This window comes from Symphalangus syndactylus, chromosome 4, assembly GCF_028878055.3.
Source record: "Symphalangus syndactylus isolate Jambi chromosome 4, NHGRI_mSymSyn1-v2.1_pri, whole genome shotgun sequence".
Classification (NCBI taxonomy): Eukaryota; Metazoa; Chordata; class Mammalia; order Primates; family Hylobatidae; genus Symphalangus; species Symphalangus syndactylus.
Window position 1 is genome coordinate 100,359,597 of NC_072426.2, and position 19,429 is coordinate 100,379,025.

Genomic DNA, 19,429 nt, shown 5'->3' on the forward strand with positions numbered 1-19,429 from the left:
AATCTTCTTTATCATCAGATATCTTTAGAGGACATTCAAGCTTTTGAAAAGACATACAAAGGTTCGGAAGAAGAGCTGGCTGATATTAAGCAGGCCTATCTGGACTTCAAGGGTGACATGGATCAGATCATGGAGTCTGTGCTTTGCGTGCAGTACACAGAGGAACCCAGGATAAGGAATATCATTCAGCAAGCTATTGACGCTGGAGAGGTCCCATCCTATAATGCCTTTGTCAAAGAATCGAAACAAAAGATGAATGCAAGGAAAAGGAGGGTAAGATTTTGAATACTGTTGATTTATATTTTGACTGCTTCCAAAAAGGATTTGAGAGTATTTACAGCAGTAGAAGTAAACGTAAAACTCCAGAAATAAGGACTAGGGTTAACTTGGTCTATAGTTCTGATCTAATAAAATGGGCATACCAGTTCATCTAGAGAAACTTTTTCTAGCATGTTGTGCTCAAGATGATTTTTATTGCATAGATTGTTTAAATATTACCATAGTAAAGTAACACTGAAATCTTTTTTCATATGGGCCAATTGTAGCATTGCTGAGGCATTCCTCAGGAGATAAAGTTAGTGGAACCTGGGTACACAGGATGGGCAGTGATCCTTACTTGGCTGAGGGGGTAAGAAGAGAATGGCAGACACTGTCTTGTTAAAAGTGTAGATGTTTGGGCCTTTGCCCAGAATTTGATTCTTGAGTTGGATACAGAATTTCTTTTCTTTTTTTTTTTTTTTTTAAAGAAAAACTTTAGCTTAGCGGTCCCCAGCCTTTTTGGTACCAGGCTGTTTTGTGGAAGACAGTTTTTCCAGTGACAGCAGGGGTGAGGAGAGTTGGGGGGGTGGTTCAGGATGAAACCTTAGATCATCAGGCATTAGATTCTCTTAAGGAGCACACAACTTTTAGGACCGTTGCTGCCTTCCTGAGTGCCCTCAGGAACTTTTCTGCAGCTTTTACATAAGAGATGCACGCAGAGAGAAAGCTGACCTTTTTGTTTCCGGTGAAAATTCGAAGGGCTTGTTTTGCCTAGATAAGAGGCTGCACCCTTTTTGGTGAGCTGAGGGGAGCAGTGGAGTGTATATCAAGATCATTTTGGTTCATAGGCTACATCTGCTAAGACTCAAGCTGACAATTATCTTAAGTTGTTCATCATTTCCTGAGATGAAACTGAGCACAGCTGCATTCACAGTAGACTGTTAGCTTGAGAAACTTCCTTAGAATTTGAGGAGAAAATGGCATAGCTTTGAGAGACTGTTCAACAAACCTTAGGGGGATGCTGAATTTAAAGAGAGAATTTGAATACAAGGAAACGGTGTCTTATTGGGATAGGGGGTCCTAATGTATCGTCATCCTCAGTATTAATAGCATTAATTGCTACTTAGAAAATTCACAAGGGCTGTTGGGGCCTCTTATAGTTGTTGCCCTAAGGTGTTCCTGTGGTATTTTGTAAACAATGCTCTAGGAACACTTGGCAAAGGAAGGCTGCTTTGAAATTAGGTAAATAAATGTTAAAACTGAGCTTATTGATGTTGTTTCTTCTGACCACTGGGGAGAAGTCATTTTAAACTGTGGTTGCTCACAAGGTGCCACCAGTCCCATAGAGTAAATTGGGTTTCCAGGAGAGGAATCGGAAGTACCTGTATCCTGGCAATTGCATCATTTTCCTTTTTTTTTTTTTTCTTTTTTCTAAGAGATGGCATCTCACTCCATCACCCAGGCTGGAGTGCAGAGGCATGATCACAGCTCATTGCAGCCTCGAACTCTCAGACTGAAGCCATCTTCCCACCTCAGCCTCCCTAGTAGCTGGGACTACAAGCACATGCCACCACACCAGGCTCATTTCTTTTCTTTTTTATAGAGTTGAGGTCTCACTATGTTACCCAGGCAGGTCTCAAACTCCTGAGTTCAAGTGATCCTCCCACCTTGGCCTCCCAAGGTATGGGGATTACAGTTGTGAGCCACCATACCCAGCCTCATGTTCCTTTTTATCACCATGTGATTTATGAGTGCCAAAGTACTTACTACCTCTAGCAAATAGAATTGGGGAAAAAACAAATGGTAATTGGAATCAGAGGATCTACTGCTTGCTGTCAGCATTGTTGCCATTTAATGAATGACATAGTTATGTAATTCTATTCATTTTGTCTATTCATATATTCATAAAATTGAAACAGAATTATAGATTTGCTTTTGGGAAAGAGAATGTATTTTAAGCATTTCCTGGTGGCCCTGAGTCTCATGTGAGTTTCTGTTTCAGGCTCAGGAAGAGGCCAAAGAAGCAGAAATGAGCAGAAAGGAGTTGGGGCTTGATGAAGGCGTGGATAGCCTGAAGGCAGCCATTCAGGTAAACTTGGCAGTTTGTTGCCACATCTTTAATGATCTGATTCCTACTGCTAATATTTTCTTTGGAATGTTGTATTTTGTTTTCTTCTTTTAAGACATAACTGCATACCTTCTATTTGTCCTTTTAAAGTGTACAATTTGGTGGTTTTTAATGTATTTACAAAGTTTTACAATTATTAACACCAATTGTAGGACATTTTCACCATTCCAAAAAAACTCCATACCCATTAGTAGTTACTCCACTTTTCCAGCCCCTGGCAACCACTAAGTACTTTCTGTCTATGGGTAATGTTGTGAAAGCTTGTGTTTTAACTTCTCAAACAGAGCAGACAAAAGGATCGGCAAAAGGAAATGGACAATTTTCTGGCTCAGATGGAAGCAAAGTACTGCAAATCTTCCAAAGGAGGAGGGAAAAAATCTGCTCTCAAGAAAGAAAAGAAATAATGGAATTTTTCTCTTCAAAGGTCCTTAGGTGTAAATTGATGCCATCGTAGGCAAGGTGCAGGCAAGATTTGAAGGCAAAAGTCAATTCAGCTCTTGAGAAAAGATGTCTTTCCAGCCTGAATTTTTCAGATTGACTAGACCAAGCAGAATCTCTCAACCTGATCTTAGTATTTCCTAGAAAGCACTTGACATTGTGTGAGGTCTTACCTGAAGGAACTTGGTGGTGACAGTTGGGAGGGTGGAGGGAGGCAGTGTCCTTCCTGACAGCACTTGCCTCCACGGATCTTCTATACACAGAACTCTTATGTAGGATGTGGTTCTGTTTATGCTGCTTTCTGCGATGTGCGTGTTTGTTAGAATTAGACTCTCTACCCAGCTAGAACACCTTCCAGACACTTGCTAGACAGCTATCTTCCACATACTTCCCAGTTTACATTTGGTCTTAATGATCTTGAATAGATCCTCTCTTCATTTTACTTAGCCAGGTTTTGTACTGATGTACAGGTGTTAAATTACTTCAAGCATTTTTGTAAGAGTTGTATATGATTAAATAAAAAAGGTAAAACATGATGATTACGTTCTGGGGGCTTTGTAAATGATCCCAGTAAAATGTGACCTAGAAAAAATATGAATCGTGTTTAGGATGAGAGAAAAAGGGAAAACAATAGCTCTGATCAGCTTTATAAGAGAGCCTGGTTTCCCTAGCATAAAGAGATGTATGTTGTAGTCCTGCCACTAATTGCTGAAGTCCTGCCATTAATTGCTGAATGTCTTCAGTTGGGCCACTGAGCTTGTCTGAATCTGTTTCCTTTTATAAAAGAGTTATTACATCAAAACAAAGAGTGAAATCCAAACTTGTCAAACTGTATGTATTAAATATGTCCAGTTTTTTGGTTAAAAAAAATTGCATCGGCTTTGAGGGAAAACACACAAGGTGAGGGAATTGGGCTAAATGACTTCTTACAGGCCCCTTTCTGACTCTTTAACTTTGAAAGGCAAGCCATATTGATTCAGTTATAGTGAACTCATGGTAATGGTTTGTGAGAACAATAGAGATTTTCATTTCTATGTAGATGAGTTGGTATGAGAATATATGGAATTTTTTAAGGGACTGTTTAAATCTCTGATTTGTAGACTATTAAATATACCATATGCATAAAGTAAGCCTTTAGCTCTAAGGTAAAGACGACACATTTTCGGTTTGTGACTACAAATAGGTTAAAAATAGTTTTTAATTGTATTAAAAATATAATTTAATGCAGGTTGTTTGAAGCATCTGTCTTCATATGATGGCATTAGAACACCTTGGTATAATAAAAAGTTACGATAATTTATTATTATTTGAATTTATCCATTCTGAAAATTAATAAGATCTAAAACTGGCATGACAATCAAGATTTGTATTTAGTGAAATTTAAAATAAATTTAAGCCATAGTTAAAACTGTTGCTGCATTCATGAATGCCCTTAGGAAAAGGTCCACAGTAAAATGAGAAAGCTGAACCTCTCCTGCTGTTTATAGGATATGTTTATGCTGAATTAATTGCCAGGGTTTCTTAAACTTTTAGGGAATTATACTTTGGTGGCTCAATAGTAGATTCTACAAATCATTTTTTAATTGACTTCCTTTCCTTAGAGCTGCAGGAGAATATCTGGCAAGGTGCATTTAATATTTGGAAAAAAGATACGACCAGTAACCTACTTCAGGAAGAAAATAAGCATAACCTGGCATCAGGTAGGCATCGTAAGGTTGAGCTGTCCTATCTGAAAAAATATGCGATATAATTTATTACAGAAGTTACTTTACACTAATGCTTAACATTTATGTTTTTAGTTATACACCCTTTCCATTTTAATCTGCTGATAGGGTAGGACATCTAAAGAGAGTTTTAGGAATGACATCTATTTGATGAGGTCAGATTTTCAACAGCAAAATGAGTTAAAACTGAGTACAACTCTACAGAAATGAACACAAGCTGAAGTATTCTGAAGCCAGTGATATTGTCACTGATCAGTTGCTGCTTTTTGTGTATGTGAGCTCATCAAATCCTATATGATTGAACTGATCATTGTTAAGAGACAACATGAGCAGTGATTTGGGTATTATTCATTGTTGCATCTTTGGGTACAAACTTTCCTTTCCAATGGAATAGGTTAATTTCTGCTCAAAGAGATAGTAACTGGAGATAGAAAAAACACTCATGTCATTTTTGGCCGCTATAGTGTTTTATTTTTCAGTCACTTGTGCCAAAATCACTCTTCATGAAGATGGTTTCTAGTCGATCTTCTAGTCGATCTTCTATACAAGCTCTGCATCACTTAATGACTGAATACTGCTTCATGAAATCTCGTGTTTCCTGCAGCCTGATAGGTCTTCTCATTTGCCTTATGGTCCCTGCCTGGTTCGAGAGACTGGTCCGCCTCTACTTTGAGATTTTGTAGACCCATGTAACTGAGGACCTGTCGGATGACATAGAGTAACATTAGTAGACCGTCTAGGTTTGATAATCACTCTCAAGTTTATAGCTAAGGGCTTTTTTGCTCCAATTATGAATTGGACTTTCTTAAGGTATGAAAGCAGTAAACTAGTTTTGCAGAAGAGCCCACTAATTAAAAAGAAGCAAGATGTCTGATTTACTCACTTCCACTTCAGTGTTACATAAGTTATACCTGAGGGTTTTTTGTTTGTTTGTTTATTTTGTTTTTTGAGGTGGAGTCTCACTCTGTCCCCCAGGCTGGAGGTGCAGTGGCATGATCTCGGCTCACTGCAAGCTCCACCTCCCGGATTCACCTCATTCTCCTGCCTCAGTCTCTGGAGTAGCTGGGACTACAGGCATCTGCCACCACACCCGGCTAATTTTTTGTATTTTTACTAGAGACGGGGTTTCACTATGTTAGCCAGGATGGTCTCAATCTGCTGACCTCGTGATCCGCCCGCCTTGGCCTCCCAAAAGTGCTGGGATTACAGGCATGAGCCATCGTGCCCGGCCAGTTATACCTGACTTTCAATGTGGCTGAAATTGTAGCTCAAATGCAGATCTGAAAGCAGAATCTGACAAAAGCATTCAAAGACTACCAGACAATGCTACAGGGAACTGAGCTGAGAAATCACTTGGACTGCAAAGATGGTTTGAGGCAGACTAGTTTTTTTACTATAGTTGCTGATTATTCTGATCATTAACAGGAAACATCTCAGCTGTCCATTACTTCTAAATTTACCTTCAGCATAATAAGAATGACCCTGATGGTGGTGAGAAGACTGTCACAGGAAGAATTAAGAATTAAGACATCCTGCAGCCTGGGCAACATAGGAAGACCCTGTCTCTACAAAAAATAAATTAGCTGGGCATGGTGGCACTGCTTGTAGCCCCAGCTACGTGGGAGGCTTAGGTGGGAGGATCCCTTGAGCCCAAGATTTCGAGGCTACAGTGAGCCATGATCATGCCACTGCATTCTGGCCTGATCAGCAGAGAGACTGTCTCAAAAAAGACATCCCTCAATTTTCTGCCATCACTTCTTTGTTAGTACATCTACAGAGTATAATTTAAAGATAAAAAGAGTTAATGCGGATAGAATCAGACTCAGCATATCCTGATGGTTTAGAATTTCTTACCTTGGCCTAACAGATTAACTGATCAAAGCAGTTTAATCCATAGGAATATGGATTTTGCCTGCATAATAAAATCCATGCTGTGTTCTTTTTTTTTTTTTTTTTTGAGACGGAGTCTTGCTGTGTCCCCCAGGCTGGAGTGCAGTGGCGTGATCTCGGCTCACTGCAAGCTCTGCCTCCCGGGTTCATGCCATTCTCTTGCCTCAGCCTCCCGAATAGCTGGAACTACAGGCACCCGCCAACACGCCTGGCTAATTTTTTGTATTTTTAGTAGAGACGGGGTTTCACCGTGTTAGCCAGGATGGTCTCGATCTCCTGACCTCATGATCCGCCCGCCTCGGCCTCCCAAAGTGCTGGGATTACAGGCTTGAGCCACGGTGCCCGGCCCCCATGCTGTGTTCTTAAAGAATATTTTGAATGTTATAACAAGGACTAATTTGGGTTGAACTTTTTAGATTAAAAGAAAAAAGCAGTTTACCAAAGTAGTGAGAAGTTAATTTACATGGTATGAAGAAAACAGGAATCTGAAACTTTTTGGCTCTGAGCAGTAGAACTCTCCTAGCTTTTTATTATACCCCATGTTCCAAAATGAATTTTAGGTGATTTACAAAGATGTGGGAAAACAATAAATCCAAGAAAATCTGAAAGAAGGGGAAATTAGTGTAGGAAAAAAGACAAAGGCTGGGTCTTAACACAACCACACAGTAGTAAATAAGGGCCATGGCCCCACCTTTACCTGCAGATCCCCTACCAGGTCGGGCCTGATGAGGATACTCAACTGCACATGAGTGACGATACTGTGTATCCAGCTAAAAGAGAAAAGAGGAGACACTTCTTATGATGCATCTTCTCACAAAGGATAATATTTTAGCAGGTTCACAGGAAAACTTTGAAATCAACAGTGTAAAAGGCATAGACTACCAACTTGAGGGAAAAGTCAGCAGAGTGCCCTGTGTTGAATTTCAAGTAGAAAATCCCAAGCCAGATGCCCACAAAGCCATTTATTGGAAAAATTGCAGATTCTTCGATGTTATTACTATGCCGTTAAGAAAATCAGGATTTATAAATAATCCATATGGTTTAATATTTCAGTTAGCTTCTAAGGGGGTTCGTCTGATTTCTTTTTGTTGACTGCTGCATATATTTTAAATGAATGGTTTCATTTAAAACAACCAGCCTTTTCAGCAACATTGAAATACTTACGACTTTACCACCATATTGAAATTTAACTTTACATTTACTTTTTAGCATTACGAAATGCAAACATTTCAGTTACCTCAAGGAATTAAAAAATGTAGAGATACGACTAAAATATTAAAATGCAAATATCAAATAAAGCTATACACGACATCCTGCTGGGGCTTCTGGAATAAAAACATCCCCCAGTAGTTCCCTTGAGAGAGCACTGAAATCGAGAGATTTCAGGAAGCTTTTTCTGGTGAAGCCCCTATATTTTAGAGATCGGGGTCAGCAAACTTATTTTTTGTAAAGGGCCAGATAGTTATTATATTAGGCTTTGTGGACCATAGGGTGGTTGTTGCAACTACTCAGCTTCACTGTTATGGTATGAAGGCAGCCATAGATAGCACATAAATGAGCTTGGTGGCACTGCTCCAATAAAAGTTTATTTACAAAACAAGGCGGTAGGCCAAGTGAGTAGCCCAGGAACTGTAGTTTACTGGCCCCTATTCTAGATGAAAACAGCAAGGAGCAAAGTGCTAGTCTGTAGTGCCAGTCCCAGGACTCACAGCTAGCATTCTTTTTTTTTGTTGGGGGACAGAGTCTTCTTGCCCTGTTGCCCAGGCTGGAGTGCAATGGCACGATCTCGGCTCACTGCAACCTCCACCTCCCGGGCTCAAGCAATTCTCCTGCCTTAGTCTCCCTAGTAGCTGGGATTACAGGCATGCACCACCATGCCTGGCTAATTTTCTGTTATTTTTAATAGAAACGGGTTTCACCATGTTAGCCAGGCTGGTCTCAAACTCCTGACTTCAGGTGATCTGCCCGCCTCAGCCTCCCAAAATACTGGGATTACAGGTGTGAGCCACTGCAACCGGCTCACAGCTAGAATTCCTAATAAACTGAACAACTAGCTGTCTCCCTTTTTATGATAGCAAATGGGGAGAGAAATGGTAAGTAATTTTTAATTTTTTTTTGTTATAAACTTAGAAGACTGAAATGTTTTCATCTGTTCAGTTTTATTCCTAAGGCAACCAAAAATTAAATGTTTTTAGCCAGGTGCAGAGGTGCACACCTGTAATCCCAGCTACTTGGGAGGCTGCAGTGAGAGGATCACTTGAGCCCAGGAGTTTGAGGCTGCAGTGTGCTGATTGCACCACCACACTCCAGCCTGGGTGATGTAGCGAGATACTTGTCTCTTAAAAAGAAAGAAATGTTTGGCTGAGAGCGGTGGCTCACGCCTGTAATCCCAGCACTTTGGGGAGGCCAAGGTAGTCACTTGGGGTCAGATCAAGACCAGCCTGGGCAACTTGGAGAAACACTGTCTTTACTAAAAAAATATAAAAATTAGCTGGGCATGGTGGCAGGTGCCTGTAGTCCCAGCTACTCGAGGCTGAGGCAGGAGAATCGACTGAACCCAGGAGGCGGAGGCTGCAGTGAGCTGAGATTGCACCACAGCACTCTAGCCTGGGCAACAGAGTAAGACTCCGTCTCAAAAAAAAAAAAAAGTTTCAGAGAATCTAGCTGTGTAATATAATCATCAAGTACTACTTAATAAATGTCCTGTATCATTATAAGAAGGCAAATTCAGTGGAAGTTCTCAAACTTTCTGGGGTTCACGCTGAACCCCAGGAATCAGAAATGCTCATGTTTCCTTTTCTTGTTTTTGGTGAGTTTCTCCCTAAGTCAACCTCGTGGGGTCTACTAGGTTGAACAGTGTTCCCTCAAAATTTATGTCCACCTGGAACTTGTGAATGTGACCAAGTTTGGAAATAGGGTCTTTGCAGATGAATCAAGTTAAGGTAAAGTCACACTAGATTAGGGTGGGCCCTAAATTCAGCGACTGGTATCTTTATAAGAAGAGGGAACCCTGGACACAGACACACAGGGAGGAAAGCCATGTAAAGACAGGCAGGCTGGGCATGTGGCTCATGCCTGTAGTCCCAGCACTTAGGGAGGCTGAGGTGGGAGGATCACTTGAACCTCGGAGTTTGAGACCAGTCTGGCCAACATAGTGACACCCTATCTCTACAAAATAAAAAAATTAGCAGGACATGGTGGCATGCGCCTGTAGTCCCAGCTACTCAGGAGGCTGAGGTGAGATGTTCACTTAAGCCCAGGAGGTTGAGGCTGCAGTGAGCTGTGCTCTGCACTCCAGCCTGGGCAAGAGTGAGACCCTGTCTTAAAAAAAAAAAAAAAAGAAAAGGAAAAAAAAAAGGCCGGGTGCAGTGGCTCATGCCTGTAATCACGGCACTTTGGGAGGCTGAGGTGGGCAGATAACTGGAGGTCAGGAGTTCGAGACCAGCCCGGCCAAGATGGCAAAGCCCCATCTCTAGTAAAAATACAAAAATTAGCTGGGCATGGTGGCAGGCACCTGTAGTCCTAGCTATTGGGGAGGCTGAGGCAGGAGAATCACATGAACCCAGTAGGCAGAGGTTGCAGTGAGCTGAGATTGCGCCATTGCACTCCACCCTAGGTGACAGAGCGAGACTCTGTCTCAAAAAAAAAAAAAAAAAAAAAAAGAAATTGGGAGTGATGCAGCTGCAAGCCAAGGAACACCAGGGATCACAGGTGGCCACCAGAATCCAGGAAGAGACAAAAAGATTCTTCCCTAGACCTTGGAAAGGGAGCATAGCTCTGCTGACACCTTGATTTTGAACTTCTCGCCTCTGGAACTGTGAGGAAAAAATTTCTGCTGTTTTAAGGCACCCAGTGTTGGTCATTTCTTAAGCCCTAGGAAACTAATACAGAGGTCTGATATTGATTATCCTTACCACTCTTCTCATAGAAGAAAAACTTTGCAGGGCTTTAGCCTGCTGTGGTTCAAGGGTCATGAGTTGGGACAAGTGTGCTGCAAACACTACCATCCCGAAAACTGTCAGGATGTGGGGTCCCTGGTTACTTCCCCAGGCTCTCCAAGCCCTCTTGCCACAAAGCAGATTATGTGGGGTCGAGCTCCCGGCCTACAAATGGGGAAGGTCAGTGCATGACCCCATTGCTGATCAGGTTTTTTCTATTACTTAAAAGGGCTAGTAAATGCATAATAAATGGTAGGCAGTGTCAGCATTTAAAACACCAGTAGAAAGAAAAAGTCCTAAGCTGGGTACAGTGGTGTGCACCTGTAGTCCCAGCTACTCGGGAGGCTAAGGCAGGATTGCTGGAGCCCAGGAGTTCCAAGTCTAGTCTGGGGAACATGGCAAGAGCCTGCTTCTGAAAAAAATTTTTTATTAAAGTCCCAACTCACCCATCCACCAGCACTCATCATAATCTGAGACCACTTTTGATGTAATTCCAGAAGAACAGGATTACACAATAAAGCTATGCTTATCTGATATGTACTGGGATTTAATATTCTTGCTTGTGGTCAGACATATCTAAGTATTAAATTGCTTAGAATTTGTGATTTCTGTATAAGGCATTAAAGAATAGGCGTCAGGGACTAGTTAGAATTTGAACAAAATGTATTTATAACACTTTTTATTGTTGGAAACTCAACTTTTATTCTGAGTTAAGCCTCTAGATAAAGTCTTAAGTCTGCCAAACTAGTATTCCCCCCACCTTTTCTTTCCCCAACTATCAAGACCATTCTAGGAAGTATGTCACTCTACCAAAAATGATTGAGTTGTGTTGGGCCAGGGGAAAAAGCCGGGCAAAAGGAGCCTTTCTTGTGGCTGCTGATAGTTAGGTTCATCCACCACCGCACTTTGAGCTCGACTAGAGTCGCCGTGGGGTTTCTGCAGAGGAGACAAAAGTTACAGAAACAGTGAAAACTATCTGTAGTGTGGTATGTAGTTAAAACCCTATCGACCATGGCAGATATGGTAAGTGCAGGCCAAACAGCTCCAATTCCACGTCATAAATTAGCACTCTGTTTGTACTTTTGACAAAACACAGTATAAATCAAGATCAGGGCACAGATCCTGCAGAATTACTGCCCATGAGGTTGTATAGTAAGTACGTGGAGAGGCAATATGAAAGAAACATACCATCTGTCCTTGTGACCCCACAGTGCTCACATGTTCCACTTCAGCTGTGCCAATAGGTGGTAGCAGATAATGTCGACTCAGGGGCATCGGTGAGGGAGAGGAGAGCGAGTCGGCTGCCAGTGGGCTACAGATCCCACCAACAAACACCAAGGTATGAAAGCATGAAGTTATAACAATACCAGCAAATTGACTAGAAATCAGATAAATGAAGCAGATGAGTTTAATGTGCACAGAAAACTTTAGGCTGCCTATGTTTTTAAGTAGAGATCTCAGGATTTTTGGAAAATTAGTTTTTAAAATAGTGTTTTCTGATTTTGTTTTGAAGCTCTATACTCTGGGTACACAACAGAAGCTGGCCTTTTCTCTCCCACAGAACTGGAATAAAACATTTGTCCCTATCTAGTATTACACTTCTCTGCTGATTTGGATTTGTAAATTCCCTGCTGATGATGGAATTCTTGACAGTTCTGGACCTTCTGGTTATCCTTTTCCCTAATAACTATAGTTCTAGGGTAAAGTTCCTAACCCTTCATTCCCTTCAGTAGGATCTGGAGCAGCTTGCAGTATTCCTCATCCTTAAGACAGTAATTGAAACTGAATGATACTTTCATGTCCCAGAAGTAACAAAGCAACTTACTTTTCAACTTTGAAAAAAAGTACTGTCAGTCAGAAGGAATGAGAGATTAATTATACATCAAGACTACTCATCCCCAAATGAATGAATTTATAGCTCCGTTGGTATAGATATAGCTACATCCACATAATAATGCTTAACTTGGAAGCTGCATTGAAAACACTGCTGTGGCCTTATTATCTTATACCTTTGAGGATATTTTTAGAAATTAATCATCCTAAGACACTTTGTGAATCAACAGCTAAAATAATTCTGTTTCAAATTGGCTCCTAGGTATTTTTGCATGATGAGGCTCAGAGTGTGTAGTGAATGAAGGGTGGGAAAGGCAATTATTTTTAGTGTCACTTCCTAGGAAGTGCTAAGGGATATTTTTCCTGGTATGTAAGCAACTACTTATCTGAGGTTTATAAAGTTTTTATTGTCAATGGAATAAGCAGATCCCAGTGGTACAGAAAAACCTTAAAGAGGAATTAACTATTATTTTGGAGTGAATTTCACTGAATATGTTCCCACCGCGGAAAATGTTTGATTAAATAAATAGGTTCTTTATTCCTTTTGTAACCCCAATATAGTATTCTAGCCAACATTTTATTTTTACAAATACACAGAACTCTTTAACTAGATCAACAGAAAGATTCAATATCTATTTCATTAAAATTTAACCCCTGCTGGGTGCAGTGGTTCACACCTGTAATCTCAGCACTTTGGGAGACTGAGGCAGGCAGATTGCTTGAGCTCAGGAATTGAAACCAGCCTGGGCAACATGACAAGACCCCTGTCTCTATTAAAAACACAAAAAGTTAACCTGACATGGTGGCACCACACGCCTGTGGTCCCGGCTACTCGGGAGGCTGGGGTGGGAGAACCACTTGAGCCCAGAAGTTGAGGCTGCAGTGAGCCATGATCATCCACTGCACTGCAGCGTGGGCGACAGGAGTGAGACTGTATCTAAAAAAATAAAATAACATTTAACCCCATTAAAAAATTTATTGGATCTAAACCCATGGGCAATCTGTCATAAGACTACTTAATGATTAGTTTCTAGGCATAGATTTCAGTCTTATATTTAAATTAACTCTATGTAAAATATATTAGTTTTACCACGGTTTCCAGAAGTTCTGCTTTTGAAACCTACACTCGGGCTCCTCTGAGGATTTCTTCCACAGGTCTTGGTGTTCTAGCACGTGAATGGCTCGTGCTGATCGGATGAAGGGTTCGTGGCGGTGGATTGCGTCTCCTGGTGGACTGCACTGTGTATGACAGAGATGATGTACTAAACTCCACAGCTCGATTTGGCCAATTTCGAGTTGAAAGGATGGTATTGGACCCAGGCATCATAAGTAGCTTGTCATCAAGATCTCTAGTAGCCAAATCAGAAACCCACAATGAAGTAAAGATCAGTATGTCAAGGAAGACAAGACTCCACGGGGTAAAACGCCTTAGACTAGAAATTACATTTAGGGGGAAATAAAGCAAAAAAACCTTTCAATAAGTAACACTAGTTTCCAGATGGTACTCTAGCTCAGGCATGAGAATCTGTTCTTAAAAGTGGGACATTATTTCAATCATAAACATAATTTACTAGAATGGACATTTGGCAAAGCAAGTCCATTATCCACCTGCCATCACAGTCACTTTTTTAGTCACCAGTGAAGGCAAGCCTGAAGGACACCTACCCCAAAGTGCTTCCCAAAAATTTGCCACAGGGGCTGATTCCTACTCTGTTTGAGGCATTCTTTTGTGCTGAAAGATTGTCACCAGAAAGACAACTGAAAGACAAATATTGCTGCTTGGGAGCAGTGGTGGCACCAGTGTGGCTGCCACTGTAGCGATTAAAGTGCTGAGCAAGTTGGAGCTGGCAGGGATTTGGGTTTGGATTCCTTGGAAAGCTGGGAGTGGGCAAAGGGTCTTGTGCTGCCCAGAGCCAGAGCTGTTGGGACCACAGTAGCCCCATTTGCATAAATAACTGAAATACAACCTGTTTCTGTAAGTTGTCCAATAAATAAAATACCACACCTAAACAGTTCAGTAGCTTAAATACTGCCCTACAGATTCAGGTCTGTATTGTATTTTTTTTTAAAGCAAGTGAGAGGACATTTGACTATTTTAAGACATCTAAGACTATCTGCACAATTAAATGGAAGAGAAGTGAAAGAATAACACAGCTAAGCTCTGCCATTTGCTCCTATAGCTTTCAGCAAGTTCCTCAACCTTTCAGGCCACTTTGGTGTCCTCTAGTGCAAAACATGGCACCCTGCTCGGAGGACTCTGAAGGGATGCTGCCCATCAAGGAACAGGGCTAAACCTGGAGACTGTTCTGGTCTTCTGCCTCTCTAGCAATTCACTTACGCTTTTTTTTTTTTTTTTTTTTTTTTAAACACACCCTAACTGCTTTCTAATTACAAAATGTTTAGGCTTTAGCTGCCCTATGTTCACCTTTATTTTGTTCTATGAACTTCTGGATTTGATTGCCTTCTCTAGCCAGGTGACTTTTAGATCAGTCTCCAGATGCAACCTCTTCCACATTTCCAGTGAGATGGCTCATCACTGTAAACACACCCCAGAAGAAACCCATCTTTTCCGCCAACACAGGCTTCCCTCAAGCTTGAAATCTGAGATAACTTTGATTCCTCTATTTCTATAGAATTTCACTTACTTGACATTATCTCCTAAAATAGCTCATTCGTTTCTCACCCTGTGTGGCCGCTTGAGTGCAGACCCTTAGTAGCTCACGCGTGGACTTCTGCATTGACCCCTTACCTTCAGTTCCTTCTACTCCATCCATTTACACTATGGTGAAATTGATCTTTCAGATTCCTGATTTAAATATATGTGCTCCCAAACCAAAATTCATACATTGCTGGAAGGAGTGTAAAATGGTACAACTCCTTTGGGAAACCATATGGCAATTTCCTATGAAACTAAACATACACCTGTCCTATGACCCTTTCTAGGTATCAACTCAAGAGAAATGAGACCGTAAAACCACAAAAAAGACCTATACAAGAATATTCAGAGTACCTTTATGTGTAATACCTCTAACCTGGAAATGACTTATGTTAATTAATAGGAGAGCAGATGGATAAATCGTGTGTATTCTTAAAATAGAATACTCAGCAAGGGAGGAGGTCATAACGTGGATGAATCCCAAAAACACGACACTCAAAACCCTCCACAATCTGGTCCTAACATTCATTAGTTCCATAGTCACTTCTTTCCCGCTAATCACACCATGGTCTATTTTAATTCTAGAAGATTGTCAATTATCTTTGATCAGAAGCATTAAAGTTCTGACCTATCTTCCGTTCTTCTATGTCAAAAATGATCTATCTTTCCTAAATATTTTGTTTTTTCGTATCTCCAAACCTTTCCCCACATCATTCCTCCTACCTAGAATGCCCTTGCTGCTCTCCTTTGCTTATCCAAAGCCTCATCTTTCAAGGACAAGTTCAAAACCTATACTTACCCACCAGAATGCTTTGGGGCTGTCATAGCACTCATTCTGGACAGCACGCACATGGCACTCAGTTACGAAAATGCCACATATGGTTAGGTCTTTTTTTACCCACGTATGTTACATTATCAGCCCCCCGATGGTGGAGACCATGTCCCTTGGATGTTTTACTCCCCAGGAGTTTTTGTGGTTGCTTGGTTGGCACTCAATACATGCATCCTGATAAACTGATTTTGCTTCCCCTCTGTCTCCCTTTTACACTGTATAGTCTGAAAATGTTGAACTTCTTACAGGAGCTTGTCCATTAGGGAGCGATTTCTTGGCTGTAGAGGCATCCCATGAACCAAGAGACCATTTACATTTGGCTGATGACTGCTTGCTTGACAGAGACTCATCTATGTGTTGAAAGAAGACAGTACTCATGATCGGTTGGAGAAGATACCTGTTTGGTTTTCCAACTTTGCCAAAAGTTAGTATTTGCAATTTGGTTATTTATACTTCTTCCCCATGCTTTAGTTTTTATAACATCTTGGGGCCCTTAGCTGGGGCCGCAAGTCAACTGTCCATGTGATAGGGTCCCTCCTTTCAATTCCTAAATCACAGCAGGTAGGGGAAGCCTGATCAATCTGGATGAAAACAATTAACAGCCCTCTTATGGGGAGTGAGGACCTTTATTATTGTTGTTGTTTAAAATAGAAGAGAAAACTCACAGACAAAATATGGAACAATAATAGAAAATAATAAGGGGAAACTAACTTAATCTCTTTCATCATCACACAATCCTGCACTCTGTACAAACTAATCCTTCTCTTTCACTACCTGTGGAACAGGTCAGCCCTCAATGATAACCTAAATCCTGAAGACTCTGTACTAGGAGATAAGCTTATCTGTTCTAATTGTAGCAGGATGTAATGTTTCTTGGACTGGCATTGCGCCCTAGAGCCCTGCTTGTTTTCTCAAGTCATCAGCTCATTGCCTTTTCTGGCAGTCTCCGCTGCCACAGAATGTATTTTCCTTCCTCTTTCTCTTCAGAATGTTTGAATTAACTCTTCTCCTTTCTTAGGTCATCAGCGACCAGAACGTCTAACTATGCAGGGCTTAGGTCACTAAACCACGGCCACACCAGTTCAACATGCAGCAGTGCTTTACCACCACCAAAGGAACATTAATTTACCTGGTTTATCCCTGGTGTGGTGACTTATGAGCCTTCATAATTTTCTCTTCTTTTTTTTGAGACGGAGTCTCGCTCTGTCACCCAGGTTGGAGTGCAGTGGTGTAATCTCGGCCCTCTGCTACCTCTGCTTCCCAGGTTCAAGTGATTCTCCTGCCTCAGCCTCCAGAGTAGCTGGCACTACAGGTGCCTGCCACCATGCCCAGCTAGTTTTTGTATTTTTAGTATAGATGAGGTTCCACCGTATTGGCCAGGCTGGTCTTGAACTCCTGGCCCAAATGACCCGCCCACCTTGGCCTAATTTTCTTTTTAAATACCTGTTTTGTAAATCCAGCTGCACAACATCTGGCCAATATACCAACACCTTTCTCTCTGGTTTTTTTTTCTGCCCTAAAAGTAACACCAGGAAACTATTGTGTAGGAACTGAGACTACATAAATCATTATATAGGGTAAGACCAATCTCATCTGCCTCCTGCAAGAAATACCATCTTTGTGCTTGTTCAGACTCACTTGAAATAGCTTTTCTCTTTGTTTTTGTTTGATTTTTATACCTGGTTTGTGAGTACTAAACATCCAAAAGGCAAAACAGTTAACAGATTTAAATATTAAAAAACAAAAACAGGCTGGGTATGGTGGCGACTCAGGAGGCTGAGGTGGGAAGGTGGCTTGAGCCCGGGAGTTTGAGACCAGCCTGGGCAACATAGTGAGACTCCTGTCTCTAAAAAACAAACAGGGACAAGGTGCAGTGGCTCATACCTGTAATCCCAGCACTTTGGGAGGCTGAGGCAGGTGGATCACATGAGGCCAGGAGTTCGAGACAGGCCTGGCCAACATGGTGAAACTCTGTCTCTACTAAAAATACAGAAATCAGCCGAGTGTGGTGGTGCACATCTGTAATCCCAGGTACTCAGGAGGCTGAGGCACAAGAACTGCTTGAACCTGGGAGGCGGAGGTTGCAGTGAGCCGAGATCATGCCACTGCACTCCAGCCTGGGTGACAGAGCGAGACTCTGTCTCAAAAAAAATGAAAAAATAAAAAATAGGGTGGGCCAAGTTGAGAGAAAAAGGAAGGAAAAACTCAAAAGGAAGGAGGCGTTCAAAGGACAATGTCAAGGCCATAGAGAATCTAAGATGAATCATTTTTATCATAAGGGTATCCTCCATTCTTCCCAAAACAGACTTAGGCTGACCACATGGTTGATTCTAGGTTGCACAACTTACGGATGCCTCCTCAGAAGAGCTGGCTGAGAAATCTTTATCAACTCTAATTTGCTATTAATATTTTAAACTGAAACCAATGCAAAGAGTCACTGGATTATTATGATAAACACGTAACTGTACTAAAACATATTGAGTCAGAAATCATACAAGTAAGGCAAACAACTCTGAGCAAATTTCCTCTGGTGAGAGTAGCCCTGGGGTCTCCAACTGATCCCTCTGGGGCTTACCGGATTTGACGTAATGGACAGCACCTTAGACTGTGGCACTCGTGGTAACACCAAAGGATGTGGTTCACTCAGCACACAGGAACTTTCTGAATCTGGTCTGGTAACTGCAACATTACTCTCATCATCTGGGCAAAGGAACAGAATATATTACCCATGGATAATCTTCTGGCCCACAGCAACAGTATTATGAAAAAAGATCTCTCCTGAGAATTCATCATCTCAAATAAGGCTTCTGTTATCTTTGCAGTCCAATTTTATACCACCTGCATGGTTCAAAAAAACCCCTCAAACCAAGACTAGTTGAAAGTGGTTTCCCAGGCTGATGATGCCTACTGGTACCTGGCAGAAAGAGAAAAAGATCTCTAGGACACAGTTGTCCCACATACCTTTGGAGTTGACAGAAATATTTTACAACTGTGCTGTCCAGTGTGGTAGTAGTCACCACCCTCCAATAGCTATACAGCACTTAGAATGTGGCTAGGGAGTGGGGAACTGAATTTTAAATTTAGTTTTAACTTATGGCCAAACATGGCTGGTGCCTACGCTATTAGACAGCGTAGCTCTAGGGAAACCTTCATTAATCCAGACCTCAATTCCCACAGGTAAAGTTACGAGATTAGAAATCACTGTTAAGAACCACATCCATGAAGAAACAAGGCATCTTGAAAAAGAGCAGGCAGAAACAGCATAGTCAGATCAGCAAGGACTTCGGAAATTGGAATTGGCAGATGTAGAATGTAAAACAAAAGCAGAAATAGAAAATACGACTGAGAGCAAGACACCATACAAATGACCAAGCAGGCTGGGCATGGTGGCTGACATCTGTAATCCTGGCACTGTGGGAGGCTGAGGCAGATTGCTTGAGGCCAGTAGTTCAAGACCAGCTTGGGCAACATAAGGAGACCCCCATCTCTACAAAAAAAATTACAATTAGCTGGGCATGGTGGCACGTGCCCTTGGTCCCAGCTACTTGGGAGGCTGAGGTGGGAGGACAGCTTCAGCCCAGGTAGTTGAGGCTGTAGTGAGCTGTGATGACCCCAGTGCACTCCAGCCTGGGCAACAGAGTGAAACCCTGTTTCAATAAATAAAAATAAAAAATAAATATTTTTCTTCATTAATTTAGACTTTAAAACTGTCTTGATTAAAAGTTAAAATGA

At 41.5% G+C, this 19,429-nt stretch overlaps 2 protein-coding genes across 14 annotated transcripts in view; one reads left to right on the plus strand and one right to left on the minus strand.

Annotated features, from left to right (window-relative positions):
* The window catches only part of DNAJC9 (DnaJ heat shock protein family (Hsp40) member C9), a 30,762-nt gene that overhangs the window by 1,457 nt on the left and 9,876 nt on the right, over positions 1 to 19,429 (plus strand). For 2 of the 3 annotated variants that reach the window (XM_063637619.1, XM_055275825.2), the window contains 3 exons: positions 19 to 273; positions 2,261 to 2,347; positions 2,671 to 4,124. In XM_063637619.1, the coding sequence (XP_063493689.1) occupies positions 19 to 273; positions 2,261 to 2,347; positions 2,671 to 2,790 (462 nt within the window). In that variant the 3' untranslated portion in view covers positions 2,791 to 4,124. Of the gene's footprint in view, positions 1 to 18; positions 274 to 2,260; positions 2,348 to 2,670; positions 4,125 to 4,425; positions 4,525 to 11,587; positions 16,122 to 19,429 lie in introns of those variants that run through there. The other variant, XR_010120361.1, reaches the window with a different exon arrangement.
* The window catches only part of FAM149B1 (family with sequence similarity 149 member B1), a 75,867-nt gene continuing 61,434 nt past the window's right edge, over positions 4,997 to 19,429 (minus strand). For 2 of the 11 annotated variants that reach the window (XM_063637547.1, XM_055275799.2), the window contains exons 8-14: positions 18,273 to 18,397; positions 15,944 to 16,047; positions 13,334 to 13,558; positions 11,565 to 11,688; positions 11,187 to 11,312; positions 7,136 to 7,208; positions 4,997 to 5,249 (exon numbers count right to left, since the gene is read on the minus strand). In XM_063637547.1, the coding sequence (XP_063493617.1) occupies positions 5,176 to 5,249; positions 7,136 to 7,208; positions 11,187 to 11,312; positions 11,565 to 11,688; positions 13,334 to 13,558; positions 15,944 to 16,047; positions 18,273 to 18,397 (851 nt within the window). In that variant the 3' untranslated portion in view covers positions 4,997 to 5,175. Of the gene's footprint in view, positions 5,250 to 7,135; positions 7,209 to 11,177; positions 11,313 to 11,564; positions 11,755 to 12,596; positions 13,147 to 13,333; positions 13,559 to 15,943; positions 16,048 to 18,272; positions 18,398 to 19,429 lie in introns of those variants that run through there. The other 9 variants (XM_063637549.1, XM_055275801.2, XM_063637546.1 and 6 more) reach the window with 8 other exon arrangements.